The sequence below is a fragment of the Syngnathoides biaculeatus genome, chromosome 17 (assembly GCF_019802595.1).
Source record: "Syngnathoides biaculeatus isolate LvHL_M chromosome 17, ASM1980259v1, whole genome shotgun sequence".
Classification (NCBI taxonomy): domain Eukaryota; kingdom Metazoa; phylum Chordata; class Actinopteri; order Syngnathiformes; family Syngnathidae; genus Syngnathoides; species Syngnathoides biaculeatus.
In genome coordinates, this window is record NC_084656.1 from 17,191,300 (window position 1) to 17,205,301 (window position 14,002).

Below are 14,002 nucleotides of genomic sequence, written 5' to 3' on the forward strand. Positions count from 1 at the left end.
CGAGGGACTCTGCTCCATCCCACCCTTTTCGGTGGAACACAGAAATATGTAATGGCTTCACATGTAGGAAAGGAGAGCTACGCTCACGGTTGCACGTTTCAGCTGCCAAATGTCACTTTTTCGCCTCTCGACATGTCCAAACCATCAAAGTCTGCTCTCTCTAACCTCGTCTCTAAAACATCCAACTTTGGCTGTCTCTCTAATGGTTTGGGGTTGTCTTGCTGAAATAAACAGGGCCATCCAAGAAAAAGACAAGCAGGGGCGTCCAAGAAAAAGACATTGCTTGGATGGCAGCATAAAAAACCTGTATGTACTGTTCAGCAATAATGGTGCCTTCCCAGATGTGTAAGTTACCCATGCCATCGGCGCTAACAGAGCCCCGTACCGTCACAGATGCAGACTTTTGAAATTTGCGTCCATAACATTCTTCAGTGCCACCGTCACTCATCCGAACCGCTCTCTTCTTTGTTATCATTTCTGGCCGTCCAGATGCCCCTGTGGCATCTCTCGCAGGTCGGGTTTGGTACTGCGACAGACCTCTGGTTTTGGAAGGAGACTCTGGATCTATTATTATTTACGTGGTGTGCTGCGTCGGAAACACCGGGGCAAGACAGTTATCGGGAAATCTACTTATTAACCAACTGAGGCGGACTAGAGTCCAGTCGAGGAAGAGAAACGTCCTCCCGCCACCTCCCTGACAATGCAGGCTTCCCATCCAGGACAGCCTCGTAGCCACTCGCCAATCTGTATGAGAGGCGCATCGCCTCCCGAGGTGGCACACATACAAACGCAGCGCCGCATGCAAACAAGGCTGTGCGTGCTTAAAAGACGACGGCGAAAGAGGGAGGCGGGTGACGTAACGGCACGTCGGCCCACATGTGCGACGCGAAGTCAAGGTCATTCATTGATAGAATTGGAATCGGACGGCGCCGCGGAGACGAGATGCTGCATGCGTTGATATTAAAAATGAAAAATCCACATTGGCTCGACTGAACTGTAGGGACTCTTGCCAAAGTGTCTGCTTTGCTAGACTGAAGTGAGAAAGATCACAAATCACTTCCTAATCAGTTGATCGATTGATCGATTGTCTGATTTCATGGGTAAACCCCCTTCCAAAAACAAAGTCATGCTGATTAGTAGTGAAGCCCCCCCACCATGACTTTCATTCACAAACACGAGCCCGGAGACTCCAAAATATGTCCTGCGTTGGACTCCCCAAACGCAAGATGAATTTGGATGCGCCATGTCAGACGGGACAAGGGGGGAGAAAAAAAAAAAAGGAACCACATCCATGCCACGTTTTTAAAATATAAACTTTACTTAAAAACACACGCACATTGACGAGGAGGGAGCTCAGCGTGCCGTGACTCACCTAACTTTTGCTGCCACGGACGATATCGCGTCGTTTCTCAAATTCCTCCTTTTGGACACGGCGGTTCCCATGCTGGCATGGAAACGACGCAGACGGAAAGCAGATCATTCCCACCACGAATAACTAAACACACACACACACGCACACTCTTGTCTCTCTCTGCTTCTCGTGGTCGGATGGAGGGAATGCGACAAAAAAGAGGAAATCCGCCAGCACCAAAAAGGGGAGCACGTGCGGTGTAGACCGCGTGGAAATACACACGGAGTCCTCCTCACTCTCTGCTCTGTCTTTCATTGATGTGCACAAACACAGCCAGAGAGAGAGAGAAAGAGAGAGAGAGAGAGAGAGAGAGAGAGAGAGAGGGTGGAGAAATCATCACAGCATCAGCATCAGCAGCAGCAGCAGCACAGAGGGAGGGGGCGTGGAGGCGGGATGTGACGGACACAAGCGGTGGCATTCCCTGCAGGAACCCCTGCAATGTGTGGACCGGTCATCGCTTGCGTGTTATGTATCGTTACTCATATTTGCGCACATAGGAAATGACGAAAATTGATTTCTTCGGTGCCGGGGTCAAGCCGGGGCCAGCGTAAAAATCTTTACGAGGTGAACAGCCGATGTTTCAAGGAAATATAAGTGTATATACACATACACACACACAAAACTATTCATACAACTGAATTGTGCAAAATAAATAAACTGCCATTACAGTATTATTACTTACCCTTTTAGTGGGATGGAAGCAGGGAAGTGGAGTGCAAGGCTTGTTCTTTCCCCCCTCATTTGTACCTGCCAAACAAAATTAAAAAGATAACTGCGATTGAATAAAACTAAAACAAAACCATTTCACATGTGAAAGAAGTAAATCGTTGTGTAAATTAACCTTTTGATATTGTCGGAGTCGCAAACATTGCTGAACTTATTGAGTGTTGTAAAAGTGCACAAAAAAAAAAAAAAAAGTCTGCTGCGGAATTATAAAGCTAGAATAAAGTAAAATTACTCGCCCTTTCATCTAATGCAGTAATGAACACCGAAAACAAGACTTGCCCCCCCGCAACAAGTTCTTTTTCCGGTTGTCCACAATAACGGCCTGCTACCCCAATAGAGTTCATGACTTTTGTTTACGTCGTTGTTTATCGCCGGTCAAGCTAAGCATTGCTCAATGCTAAATCGGTTGGAGACAACACGGAAATAGGTCTATTAGCACGACGCCCAGAGTCTTGTCCGATACCGTTAGACATTTAGAAGGTGAAAATAGACGACGGTATGTGGAAAAATTAGAGAAGCTCCGCAAAGACGACCCGTATTTAATGCGGAAGTCAATGTTTCTCCGATAAGAAATTGGACTGTTAATTTGCTTCCGCTTGTCTTGGACAACTGGATATGCACATGGATCTGGTGAATAAGTCGTCGAGGTTTACACGTAAAAGTTTGAAAGCGTAAAAAAGTCTGGACGCATATGAACACAATCAGGAATAAATCCCACATAGTGACGGTTTTGACGGTGTTCGGCCACACGTTAACCTTTGCCGGAATCCATCGATCTTTTCAGCTAGTATTCAATACAAATACTAATATTTAAATAAATGACCCCTGGTCTTACACAAACTCGGATTCATTAACTACAATTGAAAAAAAAAAAACAAAAAACGAGGGTTGACGGCTCGTGAACGCGGACGTGTGTTCGGCGACATTAACTTTTTCTGGAATCCATTGATCTTTTCAGCTTGTCCTCAATACAAATGCAAATATTTAAATAAATGACCCCTGGTTTTACACAAACTCTCATTCATCAGCTATGATTGAAAAAATAAAATAGAGGATGGAGTCATCTCCACGGAACGTACACAGAAGCGATTGCGGCCACACTTAACCACCGTAAACATCTGCGACAGACAGTTTTTTTTTTGGAACACGCATTGTTCTCAAATGAGCCAACTCGGCATCATAAAAACTTTTGGGTAATTTGAGATTGAGAGGAATAATTCCTACCTGAAATGAAGCCATTGCTACAAAGGCGTGTGTGCATTTTGCTTTTTCCATTTTGCCATCCATCACGTTTAATTGGCGAAATCCAGCGATATTTTCTGGTCATTTCAGCTGGTATTCCATAGAATGATCTCTTTTAATATCTGTCTCGTCTATTGTGACAACCAACAGCACAACAGGTCTCGGGTATTGTAAATATTCTCCTCCGCTTCAATGTCTCCCACAATGTCAAGCAGCTCTGTTTTGACCGGCAATATGGCGCCGTAAAAATGGCGACGTCACGTGCTGTATTTGCTAAAGATTCTAACAAAGCGCTGTGAACTCTCAGCGTATGGCCGGAGTGACGGATCAATCATGTGAACTACAAACTTGGGGGGCAGATCGTGCATTTGGTATAAAAGAGCCCACACGTGCAGGCACACTCATCATGCAAAAAGATAACAGCCTGGAGGCAAATTGCGTCGTAACGGACGATTAGCCGTCGAACAGCAAATCAATCTCTCCTTCAACCCCAGGGTCAATTCAATAGCATCGCAAATTCACAAGATGTCCTTGGGCGTTTTATAGATTTTGGTATGTACACAGCATGCACCACGCACACGGTTGCGGGACTACACGGAGATTGGGAAAAAAAAAAAAAAACGAATAAAAATCAATAAATAACGTGAAGCACCACAGGGCTGGTTTGTCCGGTAAGTAATAAATTATTCTAGGCGACTTTGACCGAGACTGTGCGAGCGTGCGCCAATGGACTGCAGATGAGGGATGAACGGGGGGAAAAGGCAAAGAAATAAAAGAGGATGGGGAAATGTGAACGGGCATCGGGGGGACACGGCGAAGGGAGGCGGTAGGTCATGTTTTACTGCTCAAAAAAAGAAAAAAAAAAAGAGGGACACGCATGTCAAACAGAGAAATTGAAGGGCCTGAAAGACACATCGGTCATAAAATCACATCGACCAAAGATGTTTTTTTACTGACCCTGATGGCATGTCAGCGATTGATTGCAATACAGATTAATAGTGCAGTCAACAATGGAGAGGCTTTGTGTGTATTTTTTTTAAACTTTGGGTTGACACTTCTTCTTCTTCATGTTCCCCCACGCCCGTCCATCATACATGTAGCTTCAGCGATTCGACGCCACCTACGATATTGTCCAGCTCTTCGATCCATCCACGTTTCCACCCTTTCATCTCCCTCTTCCAGTACTCCTTTCAGTCACATCTTCAAACAGGGTCGCCCTCCATGTCTTCTTCCCTTCCCCGGTGGCGTCCATTTCATTGCCGTTGTGACAAATTCTAATGTCTGGTGGTCTCGGGATGTTCCGGCGAATTTCAACTGTCGTTCTGCGACACTTTTTGCTCTCTCTGGGACATTTTCGTTATTGATGTGGTCTTTGAATTTTTACCTGACGCATCACTGACCCAATTTACGAGCAATTCTTACTTTGCAGATCGGGGTCTGCAACACGACAGCGCTCTAAACTTTTCATTTTGTTCGCGTTGGTATTGTTTCAGAGCTTTCAGAATCAATGAAAACAGGCTCCCGCTTTCCTCAGTCTGCAAACGACATCCCTTTTCCACATCACCTTTGCTATCGATTACACCGCCCAGATCACTAAACCGATCTACAGTCTCAGTTTATTGCTATTCAATATTGGTCTGTCGTGTCTGGTTTTGCAGCCGGAAAAAAAGTAGCCGTTTAACCGAGGTGTATGCTAGTTACGGTGACAACACTAACAATATCTCTTAATCCGGTCCATCGAACATGAACATCAAATAAAAAAAAAAATGATTGCCTCCCTCACCTGTACGACAAGGATCTTGAAAGATTTGTGCTCTTTTTGTCACCCTGACCTCAGAATGCTCCACTTAAAGCCCATCACTTTGTCACTGAAGCTCATTCTCATGACGGAGGCGGGCTTGAGATGAGGGAGGACAAAAATAACGAGGACTTGCAAGGACGAGATGCAGATTAAAAAGGTGGAAGGAGACGTATGCGTGTTTGCTAACGGGGGCAAGAGGGAGTGGCGCACAGCATTAGGCCGCTGACGTCTCGCGTGAGTGAAACGCCGCCGTGCACGCTCACCTGCCTTGGCCCGGGCGGGGCCGGGTCAGGCGAGATGGATGGCGGCAGTAAAGTGACGCAAGCGAGGCGTCGGAATGAAGTGCACTGGTGGAAGGAGAGATTTTCATTCGTGGAAGATTGATAGCGTAATCCGTGTGCGGGTTGGAGAAACCATGTGTGTGTGTGTGTGTGTCTCAGAATGCTCTTTCGATTCCCACTTTAAAAGGAATATGTAAATTGCACATCGATACATTTCTGAAACGAGGGGTTCACAGTGAATATTTCCAGGGCAGAGCCTTAATCACAGACTTTGGTCGAAATCACTTTTTACGATGAGTTATTACCGTATTTTCCGCACTATAAGGCGCCTTTAATTTTCTCAAAACCCGACAGTGCGCCTTATAATCCGGTGGGTCTTATATATGGATCAATATTGAGCCTTTAGTGCAGCTCCATCTAATGGATGCATAACGTAACCGCAGCCTCTACTGCAGCGTCTATTCTACGCGCCTTATAATGCGGTGCGCCTTATATATGAAAAAAAGTTCTAAAATGGGCCATTCAGTGACAGTGCGCCTTATAATGCGGTGTGCCTTATAGTGCGGAAGATACAGTACTTGATATTTGTGCTTTAAATGAGACATGCATTTCTTTCAATTTAAAAAAACAAAAACTAACTTTATGTCTGCAACATTCTTTTGCCAAGGAAGCACACACATGAAGACAATAAATGACTTTCACATGTGGTGACAGCTGTTCATACACTACACAAGGACATGTTAACTCGGAAATCATGCTAATCTACCATTTTGCTTTGAGATGATCGCAGGTTGGCCGCAAAGGTGGAGGGTGTGGGTGTTTCCGAAAAATTGTGTTTAAAGGGACACTGTGTAGGACAGGGGTGCTCAAGGCGTCGATCGCGACGGCGTGCCGTGAGAAAAAAAAATGAATAAAAAAGACATCAGCTGAATTTTTCTGACCTTTAGCTCACCACATGTGCAATCAACGACAGTACAGGGATTACAATTCACGAATGATAACACATATCAGCAGACATCAACTGAAAATGAGCCAAAATTAAATCCTAAAATTCTAGAAAAATTACGTTTGGGACCTTTAAGACCAGAAGAAGTCTGAGGCAACAACCAAACGGGCATTGGTGTTGTGCCAATAGCAGAAAAACAAATGGACATTTTCACCCGGATGTTAATGCGCAAAATATTTTTGGAGCATCAGGAAGCCGTGAAAGAGGCCATTCATTTGGTTTATGAATAATGGCGATGAACAACCCAACCGATTTCAAGAGAGCCGACACACATCTTCCCAGAACCCCACATTTCTTCTTCTACGCTGCCCCCCCCCCACCACCACCACCTCTTGAGATAGTCCAGCTGCAGGAGAAAGACCTCAAACAAGGTCACGCGGCAGACATTTATCCCCCACTGCGTTTGAGGACGCGCGCCAGCACATCAATTTAGCCGTGAGAAGCACGAGTGCATACAATTACAAAAGCGAGCCGCGATGGATAAACGGAGCGTGAAAAGCCGTCCAGAGGGGGGCAGTCGGCAAGCTTGGTAGGAAAGAAAGTGCCATGGAGGCAGATCCTTATCAAGAACTTGGGAGTGCAGCGGGCAAACACTTCACGTTTAGTAGAGCAGCCGCCGGCACAAGCGAAAAACAACGCAATAAATGTCTGAAGTTTATTTTAGCTTTGGAACTAGCTTGGATTGCTCTCTAATTACAATGCTTAGCCCATGTGATCACTTGGTCGACCTGGGCTGTCTTTTCATTTGCACTCAAATTCTTTCTTTCTGCTACGTTTACAGCCCATAGACCATAAGAAACTCACTTTGTCTGAATTACGCAAAGAAAATCACCAAACAAAATGTTATTTCAATATATTACATAAGCAAATAAACCCTAACCCTTCCAATCCAGATTAAAAACAAATTTTTTTCTCATAAATTTACAGTACAGCACTTTCACTTTTCAGTGATATTTCTTGGACTAAAAGCTGTTTTAATTGTACTTTTTCAAATGTTTTTATTTATGTATTTGAACGCTTTTATTCATGTAAAGTGCACTGAGTTAGCTTCTTGTACAAATGCGCTCCCTTACTTGCTATTTTTGTAAATCCTGTACCCACTATTGCTCCTGAAACAATGCAAATTCCCCCATTATGGTGCTGATAAAGGTTATCTTCATTTATATTATGAATATTGCTTCTATGAATATACTTTCAACCCTCCTCGGCCGCTCTTCTCAAGGGACATATGCAGTGACTAACCGATTCATTTCCTGTGTCTCTGTGCATTAATTACTCCCCAGACACTTTTTTCGTTTTTAATTTCTTTGCTATTTTGCTGCCCAAAGTTAGTTACGCTCCACTTTAACGCGGTTCCAGCCAGACACGTGTGACAACTGTCCTGTGTCACCCAATTGCTTATTTCTGTATTCGGTGACTACGTCACAGCAATTAGCACGGCTTCTCTGTCTTTCTCCTGTTAATTAATTCCTCCTCATCCTCCCTTTGTGCAAACGATACTTGTGCGAAGTGTATCTTAGTCTCTACCATGGATGATGGATCCCATGAATAGTTACTTATATTGCCTTGACACCGAACGTGAATCGAACTTTCACATCCGCGGCTCCTCCACTCGGCACAAAATAGCGTGCACTAAGCATTCCCTTATAGTACACGGACAGTGGAAAGCAAAGAGTTGTATGGACAGTCGACATCACTCAATGCTCAAGATTGTCAAACAGCACAAACAGCTGAGGCTCAAGCCCGCAACAGTAGCGCCAAAAGCTCCAAGTCGAGGTCCTTCAGTCAACAAAAGTTCAATACCAACTCCTGCTTAGAGTCTGCTATCAAATTAACGGGAATGGAACAAACAGGAAGTAAAAACCTACCAAAATTAAAGCAGTACCAGTGCGAGAACAAACAAGCATTGCCCCGGTCAGCCACATAAGGTGGTCATTGTCTACTAGCAGTACACAGAAACACTAACGGGACAAAAGTACGTTTCTACTTTAAATAAGTCACGGTAAAGTCCGCTGCATTTTACTTCTTCTCCTCTTTACCAATGGAAGTGCATTCCATCTGCTCTCTCGCACCGTATTGTTGACCAAGTATTTGAAGTCGTCCACTCTCGCTATCTCTTCTCCCTGGAGCTTCACTCTTCCTCCTCCGTCCCTCACATTCACTCTGTTTGACTTCGGCTAATCTTCCTTCCTCTCCTTTCCGGTGCGTGCCACCATCTTTCCAATTGTTCCTCCGCCTGCTCCCTGCTTTCACTGCAGATCACAACATCATCTGCGAACATCATGATCCAAGGGGATTCCAGTCTTTCCTTATCTGTCAGCCTATCCATTACTACCACAAACAGGAAGGGGCTCAGGGCGGATCCCTGATGCACACCCGCCTCCACCTTAAATTCTTCTGACACACGTCACCGCTGTTCTGCTGCCCTCATACATGCCCTGTACTATTCTAACATATTTCTCCTCCACACCAGACTTGCGCGCGCATGGAATGGAATGGAAGTGCATTCTCTCCAGTCCGCACTTGTGATGAATTTGATTTAACAAGAGGTGCAATGCTCCTATTTGGGTGAAATGAAATAAAGGGCGTTAATATGATAGCTGAGAGCACAGAGTACTTGGCATTATCTAACATTTCCAAAATGCCTCATTCACTCCTCCACCTTCTCCCTGCAGATTGGGAGCACATCTTTCAGGATTTAATCATCGCAGACAGCTAACCTGAACTCCCTCTCATGACGGTGACTCATCTCTCTGTTCCGCGCGCTCTCCTCCGTGCTTGCCAAAAGTCGTCTGGATGGTAATTGTCATTCCGCCTGGTTAGCGGGAATCCCCGCAGTCACGGAGTCCACCCACGCCCCAACCGGGTGACATTCAGCCGGCTGCGATAAATGAGCCTTGGAATCCCATGGTCGATGTGAGAGAATAAAAGGTCCTAATTCGTTGGCATGATAAGGGTGTCCACGTTGCGGAGAAGGACAAAGAGCAGTTGTCACCTTCATACTGAACATTCCAGTTATTACTTAGCTATTGCCTAATACCTGCAGTTCCTCCGACTTACAATTTGTTTTGGATCTTTTATTTTTTGATTATTCATTTCAATTCGAATTCCCGTTCTTAAGGCGATGTAAGACAGCATAAACAAAAAAAGAAGAACAGAAAAATTTAAAAAACAAAGAATATACACGAGAAGTGAAATGACGTAAAGCGGGCTCCACAAATACTAATTTTTAACATCTTAATGAATTCTTCCTAAAATGTTAGACCCCACAGGATGAGGACAAAAGTTGGCATGTGTTGCTGCTGCTCTTATAGAGCTCGCGTGCATGACGTCACCATTTTCACGGCGCCATATTGCCGGTCAAACAGAGCTGCTCGACATTGAACCGGAGGAGAATATTTACAATACCCGAGACCTGTTGTGGTCTTGGTTGTCACAACAGACGAGACAGATATTCAAAGAGATCATTCTAAGCAATACCAGCTGAAAAGACCAGAAAATATCGATGGATTTTGGCAATTAAACATGATGGATGGCGCCCAACCAAAATACACACACACACACACACACACCTGTGTACGATCGCTTCATTTCAGGTAGGAATTATTCTTTTCAATCTCAAATTGCCAAAAAGCATTTACAATGCCAAGTTGGCTCATTTGAGAACAATGTGTGTTTAAAAAAAACAAACAAAAAAAACTGTCGCAGAAGTTTATGGAGGTTATGTATGACCACAGTCGCTTCCATATACGTTCCATGGAGACGACTCTGAACCCCCAGAATCGTAGTTAATGAATGAGAGTTTGTGTAAAACCACGGGTCATTTATTTAAATATTAGTATTTGTATTTGTATTTAATACCAGCTGAAATGATCGATGGATTCCGGCAAAGGTTAACGTGTGGCCGAACACGCTTCCACGTTCACAAGCCGTCAAAACTGTCACTATGTGGGATTTATTCCTGCTGAGAACAGATCCAGCAGCAAAGTATTCGTATGCGTCCAGACTTTTTATACGCTTTCTCTCAACGTCTTACTCACCAGATCCGTGTGTGGATCCAGTTGTCCAAGACAAGGGGAAACGGATGAACAGTCCAATTTCTTATCAGTGAAAACATGGATTTCCCCATTAAATATGCGTCCTCGATTCTGAGTTTATCTGATTTTTCCACGTAACTTCGTTTATTTTCACCTTCTAAATGTCTGACGGTATCAGACAAGACTCTGGGCGTCGTGCTACAAGACGTATTTCCGTGCCGTCTCCAACCGACTTAGCATTGACCAATGCTTAGCTTGACCGGCAATATGGCGAGGTAAACCAAAGTCATGTGATTTTACGACATAGGTGCATGAGCTCTATATAGTGTGTGGCGTACTCGAGATGACCAACACAGCATACTAAACACGAAACCTCGACCAACAACCTTGAATATACGCCCCAAACGTGATGCCTTTTGCAGTACTAAGACGGACCTGAAAGATGCAGCATATTGCTTCAAAGCATTCAGAAAAAATATACACACAAAAAAAATAATAAATCCAGTTTAATGAAGAGTTAATAAATAAATACAAGCTATGCTATCTGTACGCTTGCCAACTGCAATGCGGTGGCAGTCCAAGCTTGAAAGGCACCCTGCGCGGAACCTCCCTTTGTGCTTTTAATTAACCAAAGCACAAAGCAGTTGTAACCCTGTCATGACACTGCTGTCACTTTTCATCACTAATGAGTGACCTTAACTCCCCACAAAATACCGGCAACTATGATCAACGAAGACGCCATAACAACCACAACCTCTCATTTTAACATCCACCCATGCCGATGATTTACATACGATGGCCAAAGAAAATGATTTTGCGTTCCTGTTTTTTTTGCGGGAAAAAAACACTGATTGGAAACTGCTCTTAATGCAGAGTTGCCACGGAAGTCAACTACCATCCCATTTTCCTTGAATTTTTTTTTTTTGCTTTGGTGCGCACAATGTCCTCCTCCATCAGGCAGTCGTGTATGCCAGACGATGTAGCCACTTACTCTCTTTCAGCGTGCACAGTCGGTCACTTTACTCACCACTACAAACACTTTATCTGTACAAGATTGTTGACAGTCAAGCGATGGATGCCCCCCCCCGGACCGCAAAGGCAGCCATTACTCTCGCCTCTGTGATGCGGATGCTTCGGGACAAAAGCTAGCACCGCGCTTCTAAAAAGCTCCTTCAGCGTTAAGGTCAAACAGACACGTTTCCACGGTGGTTTGTGTTTGGGATGGCAGAAGCTCTTAATTCACTCTGACCGCTTCTGGCTGAATGGGAGGTTCAGGTGTGAACGATGCGTTTATGTCGGGACGTCTAAAGCATTTAACTCCACCACGGGCAAATACCAATATAATCTATTTTCCTCCTTTAATTCTACTTAATCAAAATGTTCTGAACAACAATACAGCAAAGAAAAACAAAAGTCAAAATGTTCATGCATTGCCTTTTATGGGACTGTCAACCTCCCCAACATGGCCACCATGTAGGCACGTCGGTCAGTTGGGTTGCTACTGCGCGCTGGCAGATCTACTCTTCATATCTATAAATCAGATGTGGCTGTGTTGAGAATTAACCAATCACATTCAAACTCATGTTGCTCTGTTTCTGATTACTCCAAACCCTTTTTTTTTTTTTTGTTTGGCTAAAGCTATTGCGCTAACACTGTCCACCATTTTTTAACTGTTCAGAATGGACCTTTCCGACCTGTCAATCTCTCGTATGTTAATAGCCAATCAGACACGCCCCTCTCGCCGTATTGTCCCACTAGCAATGCTGGTTGTCAGTAGCGTGCGCTTGGAAAAGTTAATGTTACGAAGAAAATGGTCCTCAGAACGTGCAATTCTGATGAAAGATATCCTGCTAGTTTACAAGGGGGCCCGCTTGATTCATTTTCCAAATCCCAAAACAGAGTTGACGAAGTGTCTACGATGGGTTAAGCCTCGCGGAAGAGCGCACGTATGACTGAATGTGGACAATATCAACAAACACAAGGGTGTATGTTCGAAGGTAAGTGAGGGAGAAGTATCTTCTCTGAGTTTAATTTCACTATTATCAGTGCTTTATACATTGCAGGAGAACAAATTTGTTAGCGTATCACTAACCTGCTGAATGAAGTGTGGAATGTTTTATGCCGAAGAGTCGAGTTAGTGAGATGTAAATGCTCGAAATCATGGAAGATAAATATCTATTTGGCCATTTGTATCACATCAGACATTTAAGACAGAGCACCGGGTTCCATTACGAGCCAAGTCAAATGAATACACCCACTCACAAGACTACAATGATATTACTCATGATCTTTCCAAGTAAAAAGTACTCACCCTGCTTTACATGCGCAGTACGATTCCACTATTTTATCCTGTTGGATTTGTGAGGCATTGAACCTTTTTACATCGACCGCCAATGTTTCCCTGTCACTCTGATATTGCGTCCTGCTCCGTCCAAAATCTTAACACCCTGTACATATCCTTGCGTGAAATAGTTGAGACCTCTCTGTAGAACTCTCTTGGATTAGTCTTGCGCATTTGGCAAAAAAACATACCGCAATGTTACCGGGAAGAGAATCCACTTCAAACCTGTTCTGTTCAGTCACCATTTTGGAAGATTGTGAGAGATGGCAACTGTCGCTAAGGGGGGGCGGAGCCGAAGCTCGCCAGTTGGAAAGGTCCATTACGAACATCTCCAAACAGTAGTCACTGCACAAACCTTTCAGGATGCTGCTAGAAAGGGGGAGAGGGGGGGGGGGGGAGTCTACTCCACCTGTGGGAAAAGATTGATCTCAGTTTCACTTTATATCACCAAAACCTGGCATTGCAACAGGAGTTATGCAGACTTTTTATATTCCACCATTGATTAAAGCATTGGCCCACCTGACCATTGCAGCCACATGAAGAGGAAATGCAAGAAAAATCAATTTTGTCCACCTTTTTTGCAGCCACCACTCTTCTTCCACTTTCCATTCCAAACATTTTAGTGTCTTTCAGAACAAGGCCCTTCCCCTGAGCCTGATGAATCGATTGATTAAAAACGTCGGGAGTTAATAGTTTACTCTCGTGCCCGGACCGAAGATCTTACGGACGAATCTTAGTCTATAATGAATTTGGAGATACAATAGTTGGTCATGTATGTGTGCTCACTGCAATGGAAGCGAATTTACCACCTTGTTAGCGGTGACATAACTCTTCCTAAGAGGGTAACCCCACGATCTCATTACTAGTCCAGAATCGCCTCGCCAAGACAAACGACATCCGCATCGGCTTCAGGTTCGACCCACGCACGTGTGTCTCTCTGAGGGAAGGCCTTCCTCCTACGTGACATCCATGCCTACCCCCACCTTGGCTCACCTTGCTACTGCAACAGACCGATTTTCTTCCCCTCGCAGCCTCCGTCGTCCTTACCTTCCCTCTCAGGCGACGTATTCCTGCCGCGAAGCTCAAGCCACGCGCGTCAGCGATCGAGAGGTCGGTGGAAAGAATGTCGAGCCTGAATGAAGGCAGACAAAAGAGGA

General features: G+C 44.5%; 1 protein-coding gene across 9 annotated transcripts in view; it reads right to left on the minus strand.

Moving 5' to 3' along the window:
* nsmfa (NMDA receptor synaptonuclear signaling and neuronal migration factor a) overlaps window positions 1-14,002 on the minus strand; it is a 54,909-nt gene that overhangs the window by 35,363 nt on the left and 5,544 nt on the right. For 2 of the 9 annotated variants that reach the window (XM_061800492.1, XM_061800493.1), the window contains 4 exons: window positions 13,893-13,977; window positions 13,201-13,254; window positions 2,094-2,158; window positions 1,373-1,444 (listed from right to left, as the gene is read on the minus strand). In XM_061800492.1, coding sequence (XP_061656476.1) covers window positions 1,373-1,444; window positions 2,094-2,152 — 131 coding nt within the window. In that variant the 5' untranslated portion in view covers window positions 2,153-2,158; window positions 13,201-13,254; window positions 13,893-13,977. Of the gene's footprint in view, window positions 1-1,372; window positions 1,496-1,588; window positions 1,660-2,093; window positions 2,159-13,070; window positions 13,255-13,892; window positions 13,978-14,002 lie in introns of those variants that run through there. The other 7 variants (XM_061800489.1, XM_061800491.1, XM_061800495.1 and 4 more) reach the window with 6 other exon arrangements.